The 21,212-nt window shown below is 34.7% G+C and overlaps 1 protein-coding gene and 3 non-coding genes across 4 annotated transcripts; 1 reads left to right on the top strand and 3 right to left on the bottom strand.

The window, feature by feature from the left end:
• Positions 1 to 2,191: 2,191 nt before the first annotated feature.
• On the top strand, positions 2,192 to 7,380 carry LOC131634973 (uncharacterized WD repeat-containing protein C2A9.03-like). Its single transcript, XM_058905597.1, has 9 exons — positions 2,192 to 2,453; positions 2,563 to 2,730; positions 3,235 to 3,321; positions 4,316 to 4,450; positions 4,754 to 4,864; positions 5,994 to 6,085; positions 6,161 to 6,266; positions 6,378 to 6,464; positions 6,778 to 7,380. The coding sequence occupies exons 1-9, from the start codon at positions 2,322 to 2,324 to the stop codon at positions 7,189 to 7,191; spliced, it is 1,332 nt and encodes a 443-aa protein (XP_058761580.1). The 5' UTR covers positions 2,192 to 2,321; the 3' UTR covers positions 7,192 to 7,380.
• A 428-nt stretch (positions 7,381 to 7,808) lies between these two features.
• TRNAL-AAG (transfer RNA leucine (anticodon AAG)) lies at positions 7,809 to 7,889 on the bottom strand. Its single transcript has one exon. It is a non-coding gene; the product is annotated as a tRNA-Leu (tRNA).
• Positions 7,890 to 9,784: 1,895 nt separating this feature from the next.
• Positions 9,785 to 9,865, bottom strand: TRNAL-AAG (transfer RNA leucine (anticodon AAG)). Its single transcript has one exon. It is a non-coding gene; the product is annotated as a tRNA-Leu (tRNA).
• A 2,767-nt stretch (positions 9,866 to 12,632) lies between these two features.
• Positions 12,633 to 12,713, bottom strand: TRNAL-AAG (transfer RNA leucine (anticodon AAG)). The gene has a single exon. It is a non-coding gene; the product is annotated as a tRNA-Leu (tRNA).
• Between the last annotated feature and the right edge of the window lie 8,499 nt (positions 12,714 to 21,212).

Below are 21,212 nucleotides of genomic sequence, written 5' to 3'. Positions count from 1 at the left end.
GATACAATGGTTACCTCATAGAGAGAACTTTGTTAAGCTTAATGTTGATGGAGCTTGTGGTAATGGTGGTATTAGCGGTTGCGGGGGAGTTATTCGCGATGCTTATGGTAAATGGATCTGTGGCTTCTCCAAGCTCATTGGCAAGTGTATTGCATTAATGATTGAGATTTAGGAATGTTTGAGGGCCTCAAACTTACAACTTCTTATGGTTATTCAAATGTAAAGATTAACGTCGATTTCAAGAAAGTGATTGACGCAATTAATATGGCTGCAACGAATATGAAAGCGACATTGACTTTGATTAATCATATTAAACTTTTAATGGCGAAGCATGATGTAGTGGACTTGGTCTATACTTTTAGGGAGACGAACCGTTGCGCGGACGAGTTAGTAAAAGTTGAAGGAAGGAATCCAGATTTTTCAAGATGCTCCTGATTTTATTTCAAGTCTTTAGAGGATGATTTAAGTGGTTTTTCCACACCTAGGGTGGTGTTGTTGTAGCTTTCTTTTTCTTAGGCTTGGGCCCTCCTTATTACAAAATTTTTTTTTTTTTATAAATAACGACTCTCTAGAAATAGAAAAGCACAACAAAATTCATGTTTTAACGAGTAAATTTTCTATCGAAATATTTCTAAGTCATTCTTTTATTTTTTTAGTCTGTGAGAAAAATTGACGTTGTTTACCATTTAAATAAAAAAAGACTTTTTTTTTAATAAATTTTTTGTACATCTTTTCATTAGAGAACTAATTTTAAAATTATATTATAATTTCTAAATTATTTGAGACGATCCTGATTGCAATAAGTGTCTTGATTCAAACAATTCAAAAGATATGTGGATTTTTTAATCAAAAAGTCATTGCAAAAATTGAAAGAGAATAAAATCATATGCAATTTATTTTATAGAAGGTTATAATAAAGAAGACATACAAATCCTTTTACAAAGTTATATGGAATCAAAACTTTTCAAGAATATATTGTTGTCTGAGATTGTTTTCTTAGAAGAGAAACAAATACAAACTTCAATTTTTGTTCCTTTATCGTGGGTTTTTTCCATCATATTTTCTTGATAAACTTTTCAATATGATAGTTCTAACAAAAGAATATTGTACTTTTTTATTTACTTTATTTCTTTCTATTAAATTTTTATTTCTTTCAATTAAATTTTTATTTCTTTCAATTAAATTTTTTTAAGAAGGTTTTAATGAGAAATATTTCGAAAAACATCCAAATAAAGGAGAATGTTATGAAAATTAATTTTTTAATCTAAGAAAAAAATTTATTTTTTGAATTATTAAATAATTAATGTATCTGACCTATTATATCGATTAGATACATTGACTATTTATTAAATCTAAAAAAGACAATTTTGTTTTATATTAAGAAGTAAAAGAAGTACTATATAAGCATGTACGTCATTAATTAATTATCGTTAAGTGACTTTTAGGTATGACAGAAAAATTCGAACCCAATCAAATTAGGTCACCTTAACCCAATTCTAACAAAAAACAAATATAATTAGGTGCGGAGGCGGATGTGGAAAAAACTCAATTTTTAATTACAATTTACGTGAATGATACAAGAGAAAACTCAATCACTGATACGTGAAGATGAGTTAAACCCGTCCCATTATCACGGCAAGTGACTTTGCTTATTCTTATAGATATTTTTTCATCTCTATCATTTTTTTTTAAAGTTAAACCCTTGTAGAGTTTATTTATAAAAACCAAAAAAAAGGAACTTTCTAATGAGTAAACATAATTGAGTTTAGTGTGAGTCAAAGCAACACTACTTAGAGCATCTTCAATGGTGGTATTTTCTTTTGAGTTCTCCACCTAGACATGCCACATCATAGTACCATTGCATTGCAATGCAACTATGAAAAAATTGTGGTACCCAATCAAATTAGTTTATGAGGTAAAGTTGTGGGCCCAATAATAACTTTTTAGAATTATACAATTAAAATAAAAATTAGAAAAATTATTTTAAGATGATGTGGCTAGTGGGACCCATAAAGAACCCAAAAATGGGTTACACCATTGGAGATGCTCTTAGGTACTTAAAAAAAATTCAAGCCCAAGAAATAAGAAAAAACAAGATTACATCTCCACGTGGCCATATTATCATTTTGTGGGCCATAGAGAATTCACACACACTAATCATCATTAATTTCATCTTTTCCATTAATTAATCATAATTAACAAGAGTGTGTGTGTGAGAGAGTGAGAGAGGTTCTTTTCTTTACCTTTCTTCCAAAATTCACACTCAAAACCAAACCAAGTTTCGAACTTGAGCTTCAATTCACGCTCACACACCAAAACCCATGTCCTATCACCATGATTTTCATTCGGCTGAAGATGAATTTCTTGATGATGTAGATAATCATGAACAACTTGATGGTGTTGATGCTGGTGCTGGTGCTGATGATGATGTTGCTCTTGATGAATATGAAATGGTTTTTTTTTTTTTTTAATTTTGATTTTTCCCCTTTTGAATTTCATGATTTTTGTGTCAATTTTGGTTTTTGTTTTTGGTTTTGAAATTGATGATTTTGATTGGAACAGCTTACTAAGGTGACTGATACATCAGCTGCACAAGCAAGGAAGGGGAAGGATATTCAAGGGATTCCATGGGAGATGTTGAATATTACTAGAGAGAGTTATAGGTTGACTAGGCTTGAACAGTATAGGAATTTTGAGAACATTCTCACATCTGGAGAGACAGCAGACAAGGTTTTGTTTGTTTTTTTTGTTTTGTGTATTGTTTGTGTTTGAGGCAGTGTTGTTAATAGTGGATATATTATAGCTAAACTGAATTTGAACAAATCGGTATTGTTCCGTGATAATCACGTTATTTAGTACAAAGTGTAGGGCAGAGACGTCTCAAATTTTTAAGAGGCCCTGTGTAAGAAACTGATGTTAGCTTTAGTTGAGTCGTGAATTTTTTTAAGAGACCATATTTAACCGAAGAATATGTGTATGAAGGCCCTTTTTAACATAGCTTAATCATGAAAAAGTTTGAGGCTCTGTGTTGTAGGCTGCCTTGTATACCCTCAAAGACGACCCTGGTGTAGGGTTGTAAAATTGCTGCTATTGCGGTGTTATATTGTTTGTAGCATAAGATGATTCAGACAAACTTATATTTTCCGTGATTTGCGAATGGCAAAACTGGGTTGAGTTTGTTTGATAAATGTTTTGATACTGAAAAAGTTTGTGTTTCTTTGTTTGGTGTTCTAGGATTGCAAGCAAGTGGAGAAGGAGGACAAATACTATGAGTTCTTCTACAATACAAGGGTGGTTAAGCCTACCATCCTTCATTTTCAGGTTTGTTGATTTTATTTTTTATTTTTTTTTATGCAGCTTGCACTGAATGATTTCCTAGGTTACTATGTTGTCTAATATAATAGTGACAATAGTGTAGCAGTTTTTGTTGAATTGGCTATGAAAATTGCGATGCCATCATAATTTGCCTAATTGGGCAATAGCGGCTACTATAATAGTGTAGCGGTTTTTGTTGAATTGGCTATGAAAATTGCGATGCTATCATAATTTGCCTAATTGGGCAATAGCGGCTACTATAATAGTGTAGCGGTTTTTGTTGAATTGGCTATGAAAATTGCGATGCTATTGTAATTTTCCTATTCGGGCAATAGTGGCTGCTATACAAGTTTTAGTTAGCAGATGTAGAAGGTTTTAAATAATGGTCGCAATCGTGTAAAGGCTTTCGTGATTTCGGTCTCCACAAGTGTTGCAAAACTGATTGCGGTCGTTGTGGTGTGAATTAACCACAATTTATTTTTCATCCTAAAAATGATGAATAACGGTATCGGTATTTGGTACCGTTGTCGCGGCCATTTTCACGGTAACGGATCATTTAATAAAACCTGCGGGAAAATTATAATTTTAGGGTTTTTAATTAATAAAACTGAAGAGTCAACGTGTATGCTGTGCATGAACTATTTTTAAAATAGAAAAACTGAAGAGTCGGTGAGTTGATAAATATGCAAGTTATGCTTTGTCTCCGTTCCCTTTTTAATTTATATGCAGCATGCATTATTTTATATATTATTGACTTATTTTAATTGGTATGTATGACTTTCGCTATTTTCCCGCAATGCTGTCCAGTATTTCACATAGCGGATTTTCTGCATTCCTCTTTTTTTTTCCATAATTTGGTATTGATAACACAGGTTATTAGTCTTTTTTGAATGACGAGCATTTAGTATTGTTTTGTTTACTATAAAGACAATCATTATCTTTCCGTTTATATAATTTTCAAGCCCGATGACTTACTATTTTATTTTTTTGCGGAATGCAGCTGAGAAACTTGGTATGGGCTACTTCAAAACATGATGTATACCTTGTCTCTAACTACTCGATTATGCACTGGTCATCATTAAGTGGCAACTTGTCCGAGATTATAAACTTTTCCGGGCATATAGCTCCTACCGAGGTAATGGTCGAGTCTCTTGCAAAATCTTGTCCATCTATAAAGAAAGAGGTATTAAATAGAGGCACTGTAGCAATTTGACGTAGCCGAATTTTAACAAACCATTATTGTTTCACGATATGAAATTTAGTACGAAGTGTTGTCAAATAGCGGCTATAGCTCTGATAGACGCAAGACTTGTTTAGAAGTCCAGAATTTCTGAAGTTGTTCAATATACATGTGATTAATGAAAACGGAAAAGTTAACATGGTTCATTTGAGAAAATACGCAAGTTAGAATTAATGTTATATTTGTTTGGTCTTATAGAGATGTGCAGGAAATCAGCTGGAAGGATTTTCCCAGACACAGATTAGCACGTTGGCTGTTAAGGATAATTTTCTTGTTGCTGGTGGCTTCCAAGGAGAGCTTACTTGTAAGGTAAGTCCACAAGATTTGTGCCTTATCACGTTATTGCATGTTTTTTTGTTCGGCTTCTGATACTTCATAAGATTGCTTTTATTTGTTTGTCGAAAATTGCCCGTTTTGTATGTTTTCCATTAAAACAAAATCTGACAATTAAAACAATTGGTACAAAATAGTTTCAAACTTCATATATTTAATTAGTACTAAACCTATTTACTCAATATTTATGAGAAACATAAGAAAAAAGAAGCTATTTCAAAGCTCGTAATTGATTTTTTTTTCTTTCCATTTTCTCTTTCTCGAATTTAGCTTTTAATCCAACCAGTTTATTCGGCAAGGTAAGCGGAAATGTTGCTAATTTTATTATTTTTAATCTGATTGTTACAATGCTTCTCATATCTCGCAATAACAAAATATTTTCCCTTGTGATGAGTTATATTAAGAAAATATTGTGATTGACGTGTCGTCCTTTGCATTTATCTAATAGTATGTTTGAGTCTGGACCTGTAGTCTCGCACTCATGAAAACATACTTCTTAAAAATATGGCCAAAACAATCTTAACAAGGAATGAATTAAAATTCTACGATGGTAACAAAAACTATCTTAGAACTTTTATTGGCCCAAGTTCTAAGTTATTCGTACCACCCCCGTTAGAACTACGGTAACCTTTAGTGCCACTAAAAATTTGAGCGAAGCTCAAATTAGCCGTACAGCGGCGCTAAACTGCTATAGCTTAGCAGAAATTGCAGAATTTGGACAAACTGCTGTTGTTTTGCTATACACACTTTTTAGTACCAAATGTTGTCAAATAGCCGTTATAAGATTATTTCACAACGGTGTTTTAATAATCCTCTATTTCCGCTATTCACAATTAATAAAACTGAGTTAAATAGGCGTGGATTATCTAAGCCTTATGAAGACCACTTCGACTATATCTCTACTCGATGTGGGATCTCGAGATCTATATTATTTATTACATTCACTGTTACTAATAAGGGGCACATTTTTGTCAGAACTTATATTATAGGTCGTCAAGGTTGGATATTTGTGAGTAGTATTTTTTAGAGAGGTAGTGTTGAATGTTAGGAACAAATCTTGTAGAATATTATCGATTGCAGCTTATAATATCTATGTTGAATGCAGCGTCTGGATAAGGAAGGAGTAAGCTTTTGCACGCGGACTACACATGATGATAATGCTATAACAAACGCAGTTGATATATACGAAAGCCTGAGGTATTTCTCATACTATCTGTATCTGACTTTATTTTTCTTAATTTGGAATGATGTCTGACATGGAAACTTTTGTAGTGGTGCAACTCATTTTATAGCTGCTAATAACGATTCCGGCGTTAGAGAATATGATATCGAAAAGTTTCAGCTTTTGAATCACCTGCAATTCCCTTGGCCCGTGAATGTAAACACTCTCTAACCATTGATTTGATATTTCACGTGGCTTTTAAAAAATAGTTCTGATTTCAATTTCACATATGCCGTCTTGATTCCGAAATATTTGCTCTTGACGCAGCACACATCGATCAGCCCTGACCGTAAACTAATGACTGTTGTGGGGGACAACTTAGATGGACTGCTGGTGGATCCTCAAAATGGGAAGGTACATGGTTCCTCTCTCTTCCATTTATTGTAATTTTTTTTATTGAGGTTTAGTCAATAGCGGCGCTATCTCGCTATAGCGGAGCGGAGCCAAGGCCGGCCGCTATTGGAAGAGCCTTAGCGATATAGAACACTATAGCGGCCGCTATTATCTAAGTAACGGGTAGCCGCTATAGAAAATAACTTATGGACTTGTCAGCTGTAAGTTCTCCCAAACAGTTGTTTAGGTCGGTAGATAAATTTCAATAAGTGAATCCAAATATGCATAAGAAGCTTCTTATTAACATTTTTGAAATTTGTTTAATATTTTTTAGACCGTCGCAACTCTAACCGGCCATCAAGATTACTCGTTTGCATCTGCATGGCATCCCAACGGCTACGCATTTGCAACCGGGAATCAAGACAAAACTTGCAGAGTATGGGACGCCAGAAACGTGTCATCACCAATCGCCATTCTCAAGAACAACCTCGGTGCGAGCCGGTCGATCCGGTTTTCTTCAGACGGACAGTACATGGCCGTTGCTGAACCTGCTGATTTCGTGCATGTCTATAACACTAAGTCGAATTACGAGAAGAGTCAAGAGATCGATTTCTTTGGCGAAATCTCCGGAGTTTCGATAAGTCCTGATGATGAGTGTATGTATATTGGAATATGGGACAGGACTTATGCTAGCTTGCTACAGTATAATAAGAGACACCCATATCATTATCTAGATTCTTGCTTTTGATTTTGGTTACTTTTTCTTACTTTTGGATTGATGTTAATTTTATAGAGGATAATGTGGGATTATAGATACTTTACATTTTGGTTTTGGTAGTATTTTTTGTGTGTAGGTCATGTAAATCAGGCCTCATGTTGTATTTCTAAACTTTTGATGTAAATGGCACCAGAAAAAAAATTGGGAATTGTTTGGTTATGCTGTGTAATCATTTAATAAAATAGTTTGATATTATAGTAAAATAGAGAACTATGATTGAACAAATAAAATATTGTTTATAGACATTAAGACGACATTCCAACACTAATACTTTCATAACTGAAACCGAAAGTTTTAATGTAGAAATTTCTAATATACATAATTTTCAAAACTACTATGAACAAATTTCTGAGTTGAATGTTCATATTAAAATGTTTAAAACTAAAATGTTAAGAATAAAAGTTGCGATGAAAAGAATTGTAATGTGAAAGGAGTGAAACTTTTTGGGTGAAAGTTAACCTACAAAAAGGATAATTATCTGTTTGAACTTGGAGCAAAGTCATGGAAGGGTGGAGTTGGATGTTTGAATAAGGTAATATTTGGACTTCACAACCATAAGATATATCATATATAAAAAAGAAAAATAATGTTGAGAGTGGGATTTGAACCCACGCCCTTTCGGACCAGAACCTTAATCTGGCGCCTTAGACCAACTCGGCCATCTCAACTTGTTGTCAAAATTCTAATTTGATATAATAAATTATATAAAACACTTTTGTTAAAAAACAATAGTTATAGGAAGAATCCAAATACCTCAATCATTTAATTTTTACTTCTTTAGAATAATATTTGTTTGATTTTGTAGTGATATATTTTAAAAGATTTATTAGGGGGACTACAACTGCCAATAATGGGTGACACCTATCTACCGCTTACAATTGGGGGACAACCTCACCCTAAATGCTCTCTGCTCGCCTAGTCATGAGAAACATGAGAAAATACGTGTTTCGGTCAGAGAGAAGTTAGGGTCAACAAGCTCATTCGCATCTTCGTATATAGTATAAGAATTATCATTTAAGCAACTATGTATAAGATATTTTATTTCCCTAACATAAAAAAAAGTGAATTTGTTTTATAAATGATCTTGGAGAGCTTATAGAAATAAGTCGTAAACAACTTATGGACTTATCAGTTGTAATTTTTCTAAACAGTCTCACAAGTGCTTTAGTCACTAGATAAATTTCAATAAGTGAATCCAAATATGTTTAACATTTCTAAATACAAATGAAACGTCCTATGCGGAAGAGAAAAGGCTTCTGATAAACATGTTTGAGACTTGTTTAATATTTTACAGATCGTCGCAACTTTGACCGACCATCAAGATTACTCGTTCGCATCTACATGGCATCCTAACGGCCACACATTCATAATCAGGAATCAAGACAAGACATGCAAAGTATGGGGTTCCAGAAACGTGTCATCTCCAATCGCCATTCTCAAGAACAACCTCGGGGCAAGCAAGTCAATTCAGTTTTCTTCAGAAGTACAGTACATGACCGTTGCCGAACTTGTTGATTTCGTGCATGTCTATAACTTAAGTCGAATTACAAGAAAATTCAAGAGATTAATTTCTTTGGCAAAATCTCCGGAGTTTCGATAAGTCATGGTGATGAGCGTTTGTATATTGGAATATGGGACAAGACTTAGGCTAGCTTACTACAGTATAATAAGAGACATCCATATCATTACCTGGATTCTTGCTTTTGATTTTGGTTACTTTTTCTTACTTCTAGATTGATGTTAATTTTATAGAGCATAATGTGGGATTATAGATACTTTACATTTTGGTTTTGGTAGTATTTTTTGTGTGTAGGTCATGTAAATCAGGCCTCATATTGTATTTCTAAACTTTTGATGTAAATGCCACGAGAAAAAAATTGGGAACTGTTTGATTATGTTGTTGTATTATTTCTTTAACTAGTTTTACATTATAGCAAAGTAGAGAACTGTGATTGAACAAATAAAAATATATTTTATCTATGAAGTACAAACTCTACACAGACATCGGAATACGACATGATCCGGCTTGGATAATTTCATAATTGTAAGCGAATTCAAAACTATTATGGATAAATTTCTGATTTGAATATTCATATTAAATATTTTTAAAACTAAAATGTTAAGAACAAAAAGTCGAGATGAAAAGAATTATAATGTGAAAGGAGTGCAACTTTTTGGGTGAAAGTTAACCTATAACCACCTTTAAAAAGGATAACTATCTGTTTGAACTTGGAGCAAAGTCATGGAAGGTTGGAGTTGGATGTTTGAATAAGGTAATACTTGGACTTCACAATCATAAGATATCTCATATATTGGTTGATCACTCATCTTCGAATCACGTAAATAAAGAAGAGAAGAACAAAATAAGGACTAAAAATGATTAGAATCATTTAAATAAAGAAGAGAAGAACAAAATATGGACTACAAATAATTAGATTTGGATTTGAAATAATATTATCTTTGAGAAGTATAGGGACAACAAATGAAGTTGACTGAAGCTAGAAAAAACATGTTGAAATCATATTAGCCTTTGAAATGGAATACATAAAAAAAAGAAAAATAATGTTGAGAGTGGGATTTGAACCCACGCCCTTTCGGACCAGAACCTTAATCTGGCGCCTTAGACTAACTCGGCCATCTCAACTTGTTTTCAAAATACTCATTTGATTTAATAAATTATTTAAAATTATTTGGTTAAAAAACAATAGTGATAGGAAAAATCCAAATACCTCAATCATTTAATATTTACTTCTTTAGAATAATATTTTGTTTGATTTTGTAGTGATATATTTTTAAATGCCTATTAGGGGGATTGCAACGCCAATAAGGAATGACATCCATCTACCGCTCGCAATTGGGAACAACCTCGCCTTAAGCACTCCCTACTCGTCTAGTCACGAAAAACGTGAGAAAATACGTGTCTTGGTAAGTGAGAAATAACTGTAAATAGGATAATTCATGTCTCCATAGGAAGTAGGGATTCAATGTTCCATCTCTGTAACTAAGTGGACAATTATCACTTCCAAAAAAACCCTAACTCCAGGACCAATAGCCTATATAAACATCTCATCCCTAGCTTAAGAAGGGACTAATCGTAATACACACGATATTCCTCCAAAAGCTCCAAAGCTTTTCACCTTACACGAACTTACTCTCTCATCACCATAAACACCACCACACTGGGTCTCTCACCACAATGAGCAACCCCTAACCACTGAAAAATACCTAAAGCCTCTAGCCACTACTACCCACATAGGGGTTCCATACATTATGTTTTTTTTACAAGTACAATGACGCCCACCGCGGGACTCCAATAAAATTAACCGAAGCTACACCTTCCGTCATCACTTCCATTTTCACCACCTTCCCTCGAAAATGGATAATAGAGATCCAGACTTCGTGGTTATCACCATGGTTAGTGGATTCACCGATAAAAAAAATGTTCCAGCTTCTCCCAGAGGAAATATGTCAAGAAGGTGCTGACTATGAACATAATATCCACATAATTCTCCAAAGCCGAGCAAAGAGAACCTGGGGTCATCATCACTTTATCTAGAAGTGACACCATCAGTATCCCCCCTCACGATAACTACGCCATGATCATCACTGTGCAACACAGTAACTGGGGTATCAAGCGAGTCTAGATAGACCCCGGAAGCTAACGTGACACCTTATTTTAGAACACCTTATAGAAACTCCAGCTCGACCCCAACAGCTTCAAGGCATTCCAACATCAGTAATGGCAGAGGTTTGCATATGAATGTATCGACGTTTGCTGACAATGCGGCGACTGCATATTTGCCACTAAAAGGATCGTGACTGAACGTAAATAATTCTGGTCGAAACTTCCAACCCTTGGGAATGAGTTTCTCTTTCCAAGCAATGCCAACTTTCACCACAAATTCAGCAACCGTGTTAAGACAACAAATTAATAAAAGTAGCCATGATATGGTTAACTTGCTTACCCAACACATAGGCACAATATTTAACTCTTTGAATCAAAACACGAATCATAATTATCAACAACTAGAAACTCAAATGACTGACTTCAGGCGCAAGTTCGACCAACCATACAATCCTAGTGACTAGGTATATTCAAAATGAAGTAATAATTCTTGGGGAAAACACGGTTAACCAGGGCCAACAATTTGTGCCCCATGAACAATCGAGGCCTATGGAAGTCGAATACCTGTCAATTGTTGTAGTTAATAGAAATCAAGATGCCAACCAAGTGATCAATCAAGTTCGACCAGACAATCTGATGGGTGAAAATAATCTTGCAACCCTGGTTAAAAAGATAATGGCGCGAAATTGTGTGAATGTTGGCTTGCAAAGGCCAAACTACGTATTTCCACAATCAGAGTACGTATAGCAGACGGAACTCCCAAGGGGTTGGAAAGTCTCCAAGTTCACTAAATTTGCTAGTGAACTAGTGAATTCACAGTCGAACACATCGCTCGATATTTGATTGAAGCGGGAGATATTGCAAACAATGAAAATTTGAGGATGAAATATTTTTCCAATTCTTTTACAAAAAAAATGCTTTTACATGGTTCACTATACTCCATGCACATTCCATTAATGATTAGACTCGTTTAGAAAGGTTGTTCCATGAACATTTTTATATGGAACAATCCAATATTAGCCTGAAAAAATTGGTTAGTGTGAAGCGAAAATTCGCAGAATCTATCGACAATTATTTAAATAGGTTCTGACTTTGTATATTTTACTAGTTCTAAATCTATGAACACAATATTTAATGAGAAACATAAGAATAAAGAAGCTATTTGAAACCTCGTAGATGATTTTTCATTCTCTCTTTCTTGATTTTTAGCTTTTAACTCAACCTGTTTATTCGGCAAGGTAGGTGACAATGTTGTTAATTTTTATAGATATTCGTGAGTTAGTGCTTTTAGAGATGTAGCATTGAACGTTAGAAACAAATTTTCTTGCAGAATATTATCAATTGAGGCTTATAATATCTCTATTGAATGCAGCCTTTGGATAAGGAAGGAGTAAGCTTTTGTACACGGACTACACATGATGATAACGCAAATAACAAATGCAGCTGGAATATATGAAAGCCTGAGGTATTTGAATTTCTCATACTATCTTTAATTAGTTTTATAGCATAGCAAAATAGAGAACTATGATTGAACAAATAAAAATGTTATTTATCTATGAAATGCAGACTTTGACACAGACATCAGGATGCGGCACGAAAACTCCAACACCGATAATTTTATATATGAAACACAAAATTTTAATGGAAAAATTTCTAGTATACATAATTTCCAAAAATATTATGGAAAAATTTCTGATTTAAATGGTCATATTAAAATTTTTATAATCAAAATGTTAAGAGCAAAAGTCGAGATGAAAAAGTTGTGTAAAAATTGGAAGAAAAATAATGTTGAGAGTGGGATTTGAACCCACGCCCTTTCGGACCAGAACCTTAATCTGGCGCCTTAGACCAACTCGGCCATCTCAACTTGTTGACATATTTCTAAATTTATTTAATAAATCATATTAAACTATTTGGTTAAAAAACAAAAGTGATACGAAGAATCCCAATACCTCAATCATTTAATTTTTACCGCTTTAGAATAATATTTTATTTGATTTTGTAGTGATATATTTGTAAAGATTTATTAGGGGGGATTACAACCGCCAATAATGGGTGACACCCATTTATCGCTCGTAATTGTGGGACAACCTCGCCCTAAACGCTTTATGCTCACCTAGTCATGAGAAATGGGAGAAAATACGTGTTTCAGATAGAGAGAAGTTAGGGTCAACAAGCTCATTCGCGTTTCCTTAGGATGTAGGAATTCAACGTTCCACCATTGTAACTAAGTGGACGATTATCACTCCCAATAAAATCATAACTCCAGGCCCAAGAGCCTCGATAAATATTTCACCCCCAACATGAGAATGAACAAATTGTAATACACATGATATATCCCTAAAAGCTACAAAGCTTTCCACCTCACGTGAATTTGCTCTTTCATCACTGTAAACACTATCACACAAGTTCTCTCATCACCGTAAACACCATCACACAAGGCCTCTCACCACCGAGAGCAATCCGAAACCACAAAAATATACCTAAAGTCTCTGGCCACCCCTACCTACATAGGGGTGCCACGCATCATGTACTTTTTGACAAGTATAGTGGCGGCCACCACGGCCCCCTATAAAATTAACCTAGGCTACACCTTTCACCATCATTTCCATTTTCACCACCTTCCCTAAAAAATGGCTAACAAAGATCCAGACTTTGTGGTTAACACCATAGCTGAAGGTTTCACCGACGGAGGAGCTTCTAACTCCTCCTAGAGAAAATATGTCCGACAAGTGATGACTGCAAACGTAATATCCCTAAGATTCCCCAAAGCCGAGCAGAGAGAACCAGAGTTATCATCACTTTATCTAGAAGTGACTCCATCACAACCATCCCTCACGATAGCGACATAGTAACTAGGGTGTCAAGTTAGTCTTGATAGATCCTAGAAGGTCAACCGACATCCCATTCTAGAATACCTTCCAAAAACTCCAACTCGATCCTAGAAACATCAAGGCATTCCAAGGTTCCCTAGTAGGTTTGTTAGGCGGACATGTGCATGTAAAGGGCCACGTAACCCTAGAGACAACTTGCGTCTTGTGATCAGAATCCAAGGCAGTTGGGGTCAAATAACTCATAATGGACGCTTTATCGCCCTGTAAATTGATATTTGGCATACTAAACATCATTGTGTCAGGGACGATTATATCAACCCAATACTTGATCGTGAAATACCCGATACCCAATGGGAGATTCGAGACAGTTCAAGGAAACTAGAAAAGCGCCCAAGAATGTTATCGGAGCAACCTGGCGATGTGAAGGCAAGAAATTGCTCTTGGGGCAGTCCCACTCCCTGAAACGTTAGATGCAAACACCGATAGTTGAGATCCCAGACTAGGCGTCGATAATGAGTGGCTCACTCCCATAGAGGACCCGAAGGAAGTTCGAATAAGTCTTTTTGGATCACCAAGTGATAAAGATAGGCACCTCGTTTTCCAAAGAAGAAAAGCGGGATCTAGTCGACCAACTCATTAGGAACGTCGACTTGTTCTCTTGGGATCCATCCGACATGCCTCCCTTATCATTTAACTATTGGTCTTATACATTTAATCCCTTATCAATACAATGTTAAATGTGTTAAAAACCTTGATGGGTTCAGGTTTGTCCAAAATATATATTGAATAGATTTTCCATCCTCACACTCTATACCTAGAAACATAATGTAATACGGTGAACTGACTTTATCGATCGAAATGTCGCGGTAAGCAAGAGTCGCCACCGACTTTTATTTTATCCAAACTAAATCAGAAAGGCAAAAAGAAACAGAAAAAAACCTTTTAAGAAATCTAAGTTCGGGGGGTAATTTATGCAAAGGGAAGGTGTAAGGCACCCTTTGCATCCATGGTTTTCCATGGGCTCTTAATTGCTTTGCTTGCTCGTTTGTTTAGAAAAAAGGTAGATGAAAGAGATAGGGACTTTAGCTTGTGAATAAGCGTTGCCCTTTTGAAAAATTATGAGAAAGAATATAATAAAAAGGTTTGAGCATTGCAAGGCAATTAGGGGCAATTACCTTAAACTCAGATGATAGGTCTCTTTTTAGCCTTTCAGAATGAAAGGGTCTATCCTTGCCATAAGAGGGCAGGAAGCCTTTCGTTTGGAGGTTGAAGGGTCGTCGAAGCATCCTTTGCCATAAGACTGTCCCATGCCATAGAAGGGCAGGTAGTCTGAGGCAAGGATCAGAATAAGCCATTTTTCGTTAGGCAACCAGAAGATACCTCAACCTTTTTCCGTAGGCAACATCCGAGGGTCGAGGTCATTTGTGTATCGAAGGCAGCATCATTAGGGTCGTGTGACCTTTAGTATTCGAGGCAACATGGCTGAGGTATCCTCATATTCGAGGGACGTGGCTTATTCTGCAAAAACACAAGGCAACAGGCAACAGGCAACAAGGCAACATAGAGGTTACCCCAAAAGAGTGCGTGGGTGCAGCAATCACGTGATTATATTCAATTATATTATCTTGTAATTAGGTGATTCTAATTCAATTCAGAGTTGCACTCCCTAAAATTACTAACCACAGCAACTAATATTAGTAATTAATTCAATTCAGAGTTGCACTCCCTAAAATTACTAACCACAACAACTAATATTAGCAATTAAAGTAACAGTAACGGGGAAGGGAAATTGCAACCAGCGGAGGAGAGGGGAATTGAAACCAGCGGGATGATTAAGCAATAGGTCTGACACAAGTAATAATTAAAAGAAAATAAAGAAGATGAATTTCAGGGTTACCGAACATTCGAGCTTTGACTGATTGGATGACCCTGAAAATTGGAAAAGGAAGAACAAACAGAAAGGGGTGAGTGCATTATCAGGTTCGAAGGCGAACTTTATTAATCATAAAAAATAGACTAATGAAATTAAAAGTAAAATAGAGAAAGGGCACTTAGCTTGGCATTTACTCTGACAGGGTTAATGGGCAAAGGTTTGCCTAAAGCATTGACTCTGACCATTGAGAACTGAAAGAAGAAATAACCAGGCGTGAGTGTATAGGCAGTTCATTGACATTTAATAATAAACCCTAATTATAAAAATAGGGAAGATAAACAAAAAGAATCAAAATAATAAGGGTTGAATCGGGACTTAGCTTTTGAATTCGACGTGGCGCGTTATCGGGAGAAACCCTGTTGGTAACCCTGAAAAAGGCATAGCAAAAGAATTCTTCAGTGTAGAATCAATCCTGATTAAAATTCAAATGAGATATAATGATAAATCGATTTAATTAATTATTGGTCTTGCGACCTAATTAATTAAACCGAGGCAAAAATTGAGTGAAAAATAATTTTTAGGAATTTTTTAGAGTTTTGAATAAATAAAATATAATTAATCAAATATAATTAAATAAATAAATAAGAAAATTAAATAAAATAAATAAATAAATAAATATTTATAATAAAAATATAATAGCTTTTATTTTATTAGAGGACAAAAAAGAATTTAAAACAATAAATATATATATATTATAAATTAAATAAATAGGCTGTATAATTAAAAATAAAAAAAATTCTGGAAATCTTAACTTATGATCCAGTGTGGTGGGAGCCCGATGGTCTACGGTGAGCTTGCGTTGAGAGACGTTGGATCTACAATGGGAGAAATCCTAGGGCTGTTGGCTGATGGCGCACCATGCGCGTGTATACTCTCGTCACACTGGATCTGCAAGTGATATCAACCAAAGAAATAGTGTGCAAAAATAATGTCACAGGGAGGGATCGAACCTACTCACTGCTGATACATATCCATGCGCTTCAGCCAACTGCACCACTAATGTTAGTTGAAAATAAACTGAAACAAGAATAACATATAGGAAAAACGACTTTTTTAAATATACCAAACGCGCGCTTCCCAACTCGTCTTCCTCGTTGGATTTTCTGAAAAAATCAAAGACCTTTTGCCTACGGTTTTTCCGGTGTGGCTGTAAGTCCTGCAACATCAAAATCATGGTATATGCCATATAAACTCAAGGCGAAGCCATGGTTCATCACGGTTCGACCTCGCGAGTTCGACCACGGTTCTAATTCGGCCCAATTTAACCTGCATCGAAAAAACCTAAAACGAAACCCTAGCCCTCATCAATGGTGATTTGCTTATACAGTCATGAAAACACAATTAATTCTCCAGGATCATTCACAGCATTATGATAAACAATAATATGTATTTAAAAATCATCCATGATGCATGAAATCGCGGAATCAAAAATTGAAAAAAAGGTCCAAACCGTGAGCGACAGGGCTCTGTTCTTGGTTTGTTAATCGAATATGATGATCGATGTAGCTCCAGGAACGTTAAGGGAACACGTTTGAAGCCTCAGAAAGCTTCGAATCTACTCCAATCTCTCCCACCGAATTCAAGGTTTTCTTGAATTTCTTTGAGTTTTGAGTTGGTCTCCTATTCTGCCCCCTAGGGTCTGATCGTGTCCTCCCTTTTATAGTGGTGTGAATTAGGTTTATAAACATGGATCAAATCTTTGATTGGATTGAGATGGAGATTTGATTTGGAATTGATTCAAAACTTACCATTCTTAGTTCCATTCTATTTCCTGCCCTTTTTTCACGTTCTAGACATTCATGTACAATTCTTGGGGCCTTTGGATGATAGAGACTAAAACCATAAAATTTTATTTACTTATCTCATTTTTCATTTAATTTATTTTGCCATTTAATTGAACAAAATTTAAATGAATGTAAATAAAAGAGTAAAAATGTGAACATGGGTTTAGAGGTCCTTATTGGGCTTTACATAAGAATAGATAATGGACCTTGAAAATTCTTTTTGGCATTTGCACCTCACCTAAAAAAAAAAAATATAACAAAACTAGATAACATGAGTTAGTAATACTATCTTTTTAAAATTCGATTCAAATCGAATAAAAGAATGAAAACAAAATTTTTTTTTTAGAAAAATAGGCATAAATCAATATTAACTGAATAAAAATGCGCATGATGAACACATATACTTTTTGAATGAATGCAAAGATATGTTAATGTCTTAATGGAAATGTGCGCATGAATGCAAAGTTTCAGTCAATAGAAATAAAATTAGGAGGGAAAATTTTGGGGTATGACACATAATAATATTCATCCAACAATTTTAACAATATTTGAGACATTATCAAAACTTTTTTGTTTCAAATTTGGGAATATAGTTTTGGGTTAAACTATGTTCATTGTCATCTTATAAACAATTTTCTTCTCTTCAAAATTTAAAAGACTCTCAATAATATGACTGACTGACTTGCAATCCAATCCATGGTTATGTACACCGCATAACATATTAAATGTCTAACTTTTAGATAGGTTCTTCATATTGACCACTTCTTTCACTTCTCATCTTAGTAAATATCAATCTTTTATTAGAATCAGTCCTCTTGATGATTATCCTAAAACCTAATTTAGCAGCTTCCGCACAAACCTATTTAAGCATATGTTCACGTAACATAAACTCTTATTTTGTCTCAAATTCTTTTCCAACATCATTGTGTACAATATAGGGTTAGGGAAATCCCAACACATCATCCTCTGAAGAAAGTGAATGGCAAGTTATTTACAAACCAAAAACTGAAGGGACAAAACATAAAAACAAGAAAGTATGGTATGATTAGAAGACACATAATATTTGTTATCTTAATTGGGAATTGATGAATATTTCTGCACATCTCATTACTAATATTACAAAGAAATATGGGATATATTAAAAGTCACCCACAAGAGGACAACTAATGTAAAACATTCCAAAAATCAAAACTCTCATACAAGAGTATGAATATTTTTGCAAATATGATTCATACACATTGTGAAAAAATAAAAATATTGAGTAAGATTATTCTAAATGAGAGTTTAAAAAAGAAAGTTCTTAGATGTTTGATTACGAAATGGAAATCGAAACTAAAAGTCATAAAATAATCTACTAACATGAATACTTTGTTGATTATGTCCCAGTTTGGAAATCATAAAGAGTTTGAACAATACATCCCTCTTTGGAAAGCTTAATGAGCATGAACATGAATTATAAGGTTAAGCAAGCATAAAAAAGTTAACAAGACATAAGAAAACGAATGGTAAGATGCAAGAAGAAAATTCACATATTACTCACGACCCACAAATGATTAAGATTACATTATAGGACTAGGAACATACTCTGTGGCCCAAAACTATCAAAATTACAAGTAAATGAAAATTAGTTACATTCATTGTATTCTTTAGCACGCGATGTCAGTCTAGATGCACTTCCTTCTTTCAAAATTTTCATCCTAAGGTTAAGAACGATACATTTTTTAGATCTGCTAAGATTTGACAACAATTTTTCTCATCAGTTACAAACTCTTCACCGCCTATAAACATATAACAATCGAGAGAATTGAGCCTGGCCACATAAACACATTAAGGCATAAAATTTTGATGGTTAAATGGTTGTAGGTCATCTACCTTAGACATATCTACTTTCAATCATATTTAAGTTGAGACTCAAGCCTATCCTTTCTTCACCGATGTTTTTGCCTTCTGCACTTTGTTTGAAATTCTTGTATTTAGATCTCAGATGTTCTAAGTGATGTCGAGACACTAATATCTGAACAACATACAATGGCAAGTTAAATACAATTTAAAGGTGCTGAAAAGTAATTGAACACACACAATTATTTACCTAGTTCGATATACAACAATACCTACTCTGGGGGCTACCAAGATAGGAAGGAAATCCACTATCAACAGTATTAATTCGAAGTCCTATGTAAACAACCTCTGATTTACTGCCTTCTCACTTAATACCTACCAAGTGCAACTTCAACCTAGGAACTTCCTAGATATGAGAAACCCCCTTACTCCCAATCACCGCACTGATGTCTCACAGTCTCAGTCCAAGTTACTGATATTGACAACCTTTCACCTAAGTCTTCAAATACAAAATAATACTTGATTAAGAAACCCCTCAATCAAGAACAATACTTGATCTTGCTTAAAAGCTTCGATCAAGAATAATATCTTGATAAACAAGCAACACACAGTCAACTCAATGCATCAAAAGATACTTGAGTGGCACACAATCATTTAATGCTTAAAAACTTATGAATGAATGACAAAACTTACAACTCAAAAGAGACAGTCCTACTCTTCTATCAAGATGATATTATATAGGCTCACAATTGACAAGAATGCTCAAAACCTGAAACAATGAAAAACTAACACACTCTCCGTTCCACACTAAAACTAGGTTAGTGACAATCTATTTAAAGCACACATCTGGACTGAATTTGGGCTTCAAAAACGCAGCAAGGAGGCTGCTAAAAGTCGGCACAATCTTCTCCATAAAAACAGGTCTTCAATCTAGAGTTTCTTAAAATGTCTCAACATTCCTAAAATGTCTCAACCTTTAGAAAACAGAATAAACCAACAAAGTCTCTGATTCATCAGTCTTGGACATCACATATGATCTATTAATATTCATAGAATGTTCAATAAAATGTAAGTAAGCAACTGCATCCAAACTGTAAACAATGACAGACCAGATGTCTTATACTTCTGGTTAGGACATCGCGTTCGACATGTTGAGTCTGTAAGTTGAAACATCTTTTTCAACATGTTGCTGCCAAGTTAGTTTTACCAAAATCCATGTCAATCATAATTTTAGAGAAATAACATTGCTCTTCCTTATGCACTTCAAATGTTTATAGTTATTATTCAAGTAATATATCCAAAAAAAATCAAATAACTGTCATCCGACTAACCCATTTTTTAGGGTCGGTCGGTTCGTGGCGCTATCCGAGATTGACTACTCTGTGTAGTCATTGAGTTAACATTCATAGTAGTAGTGAGTGCTTAAATTTATCGAGAGATTCAGTTTATATAAAAACAATTAATTAAGCGACTATGTATAACATAAACACTGTGGCACCATCCTTGATAGCTTCATCCACTTGTCTAACCGTCATCTCCAGATCATCAGAATGAACTTCTCCAGGAAAGATTACTGTCTTCGAAAAACAGTTGATGTGAATACGGTTAAATTCTAACCTGTTCATCCCCAGGATTACATCGAGTTGTTTCAACGGAAGGCACACTAAGTCCATTCCGAATTCCCTACCAAAAATATCAACCGGACAATTCAAGCATGCAGACGAAGTAGTTACTGAACCCGACGCCGGAGTATCAATAACCATGCTTCCATTTATTTCAGATATTTCCAAATTCAACCTCTTAGCACAATCCAAAGAAATAAAAGAATGAGTTGCTCCAGTATCAATAATCGCAACTAAAGGTGTGCCATGAATAAAACACGTACCTTTAATTAATCTATCCTCCGGAGTGGTTTCTGATCCAGACAAAGCAAAGACCTTTCCTCCAGCTTGGTTCTTCTTCGGTTTAGGACACTG

Source organism: Vicia villosa, unplaced genomic scaffold (assembly GCF_029867415.1).
Source record: "Vicia villosa cultivar HV-30 ecotype Madison, WI unplaced genomic scaffold, Vvil1.0 ctg.001404F_1_1, whole genome shotgun sequence".
Lineage (NCBI taxonomy): Eukaryota > Viridiplantae > Streptophyta > Magnoliopsida > Fabales > Fabaceae > Vicia > Vicia villosa.
This window is presented reverse-complemented; position numbering and strand designations above follow the sequence as displayed.

Coding starts and splice junctions, on each gene's coding strand:
- LOC131634973 (XM_058905597.1), top strand. CDS start 2,322: ATGTCCTATCACCATGATTTTCATTCGGCTGAAGATGAATTTCTTGAT. Junction 2,454..2,562: donor CTCTTGATGAATATGAAATG/GTTTTTTTTTTT, acceptor TGATTGGAACAG/CTTACTAAGGTGACTGATAC. Junction 6,086..6,160: donor GATATATACGAAAGCCTGAG/GTATTTCTCATA, acceptor AAACTTTTGTAG/TGGTGCAACTCATTTTATAG.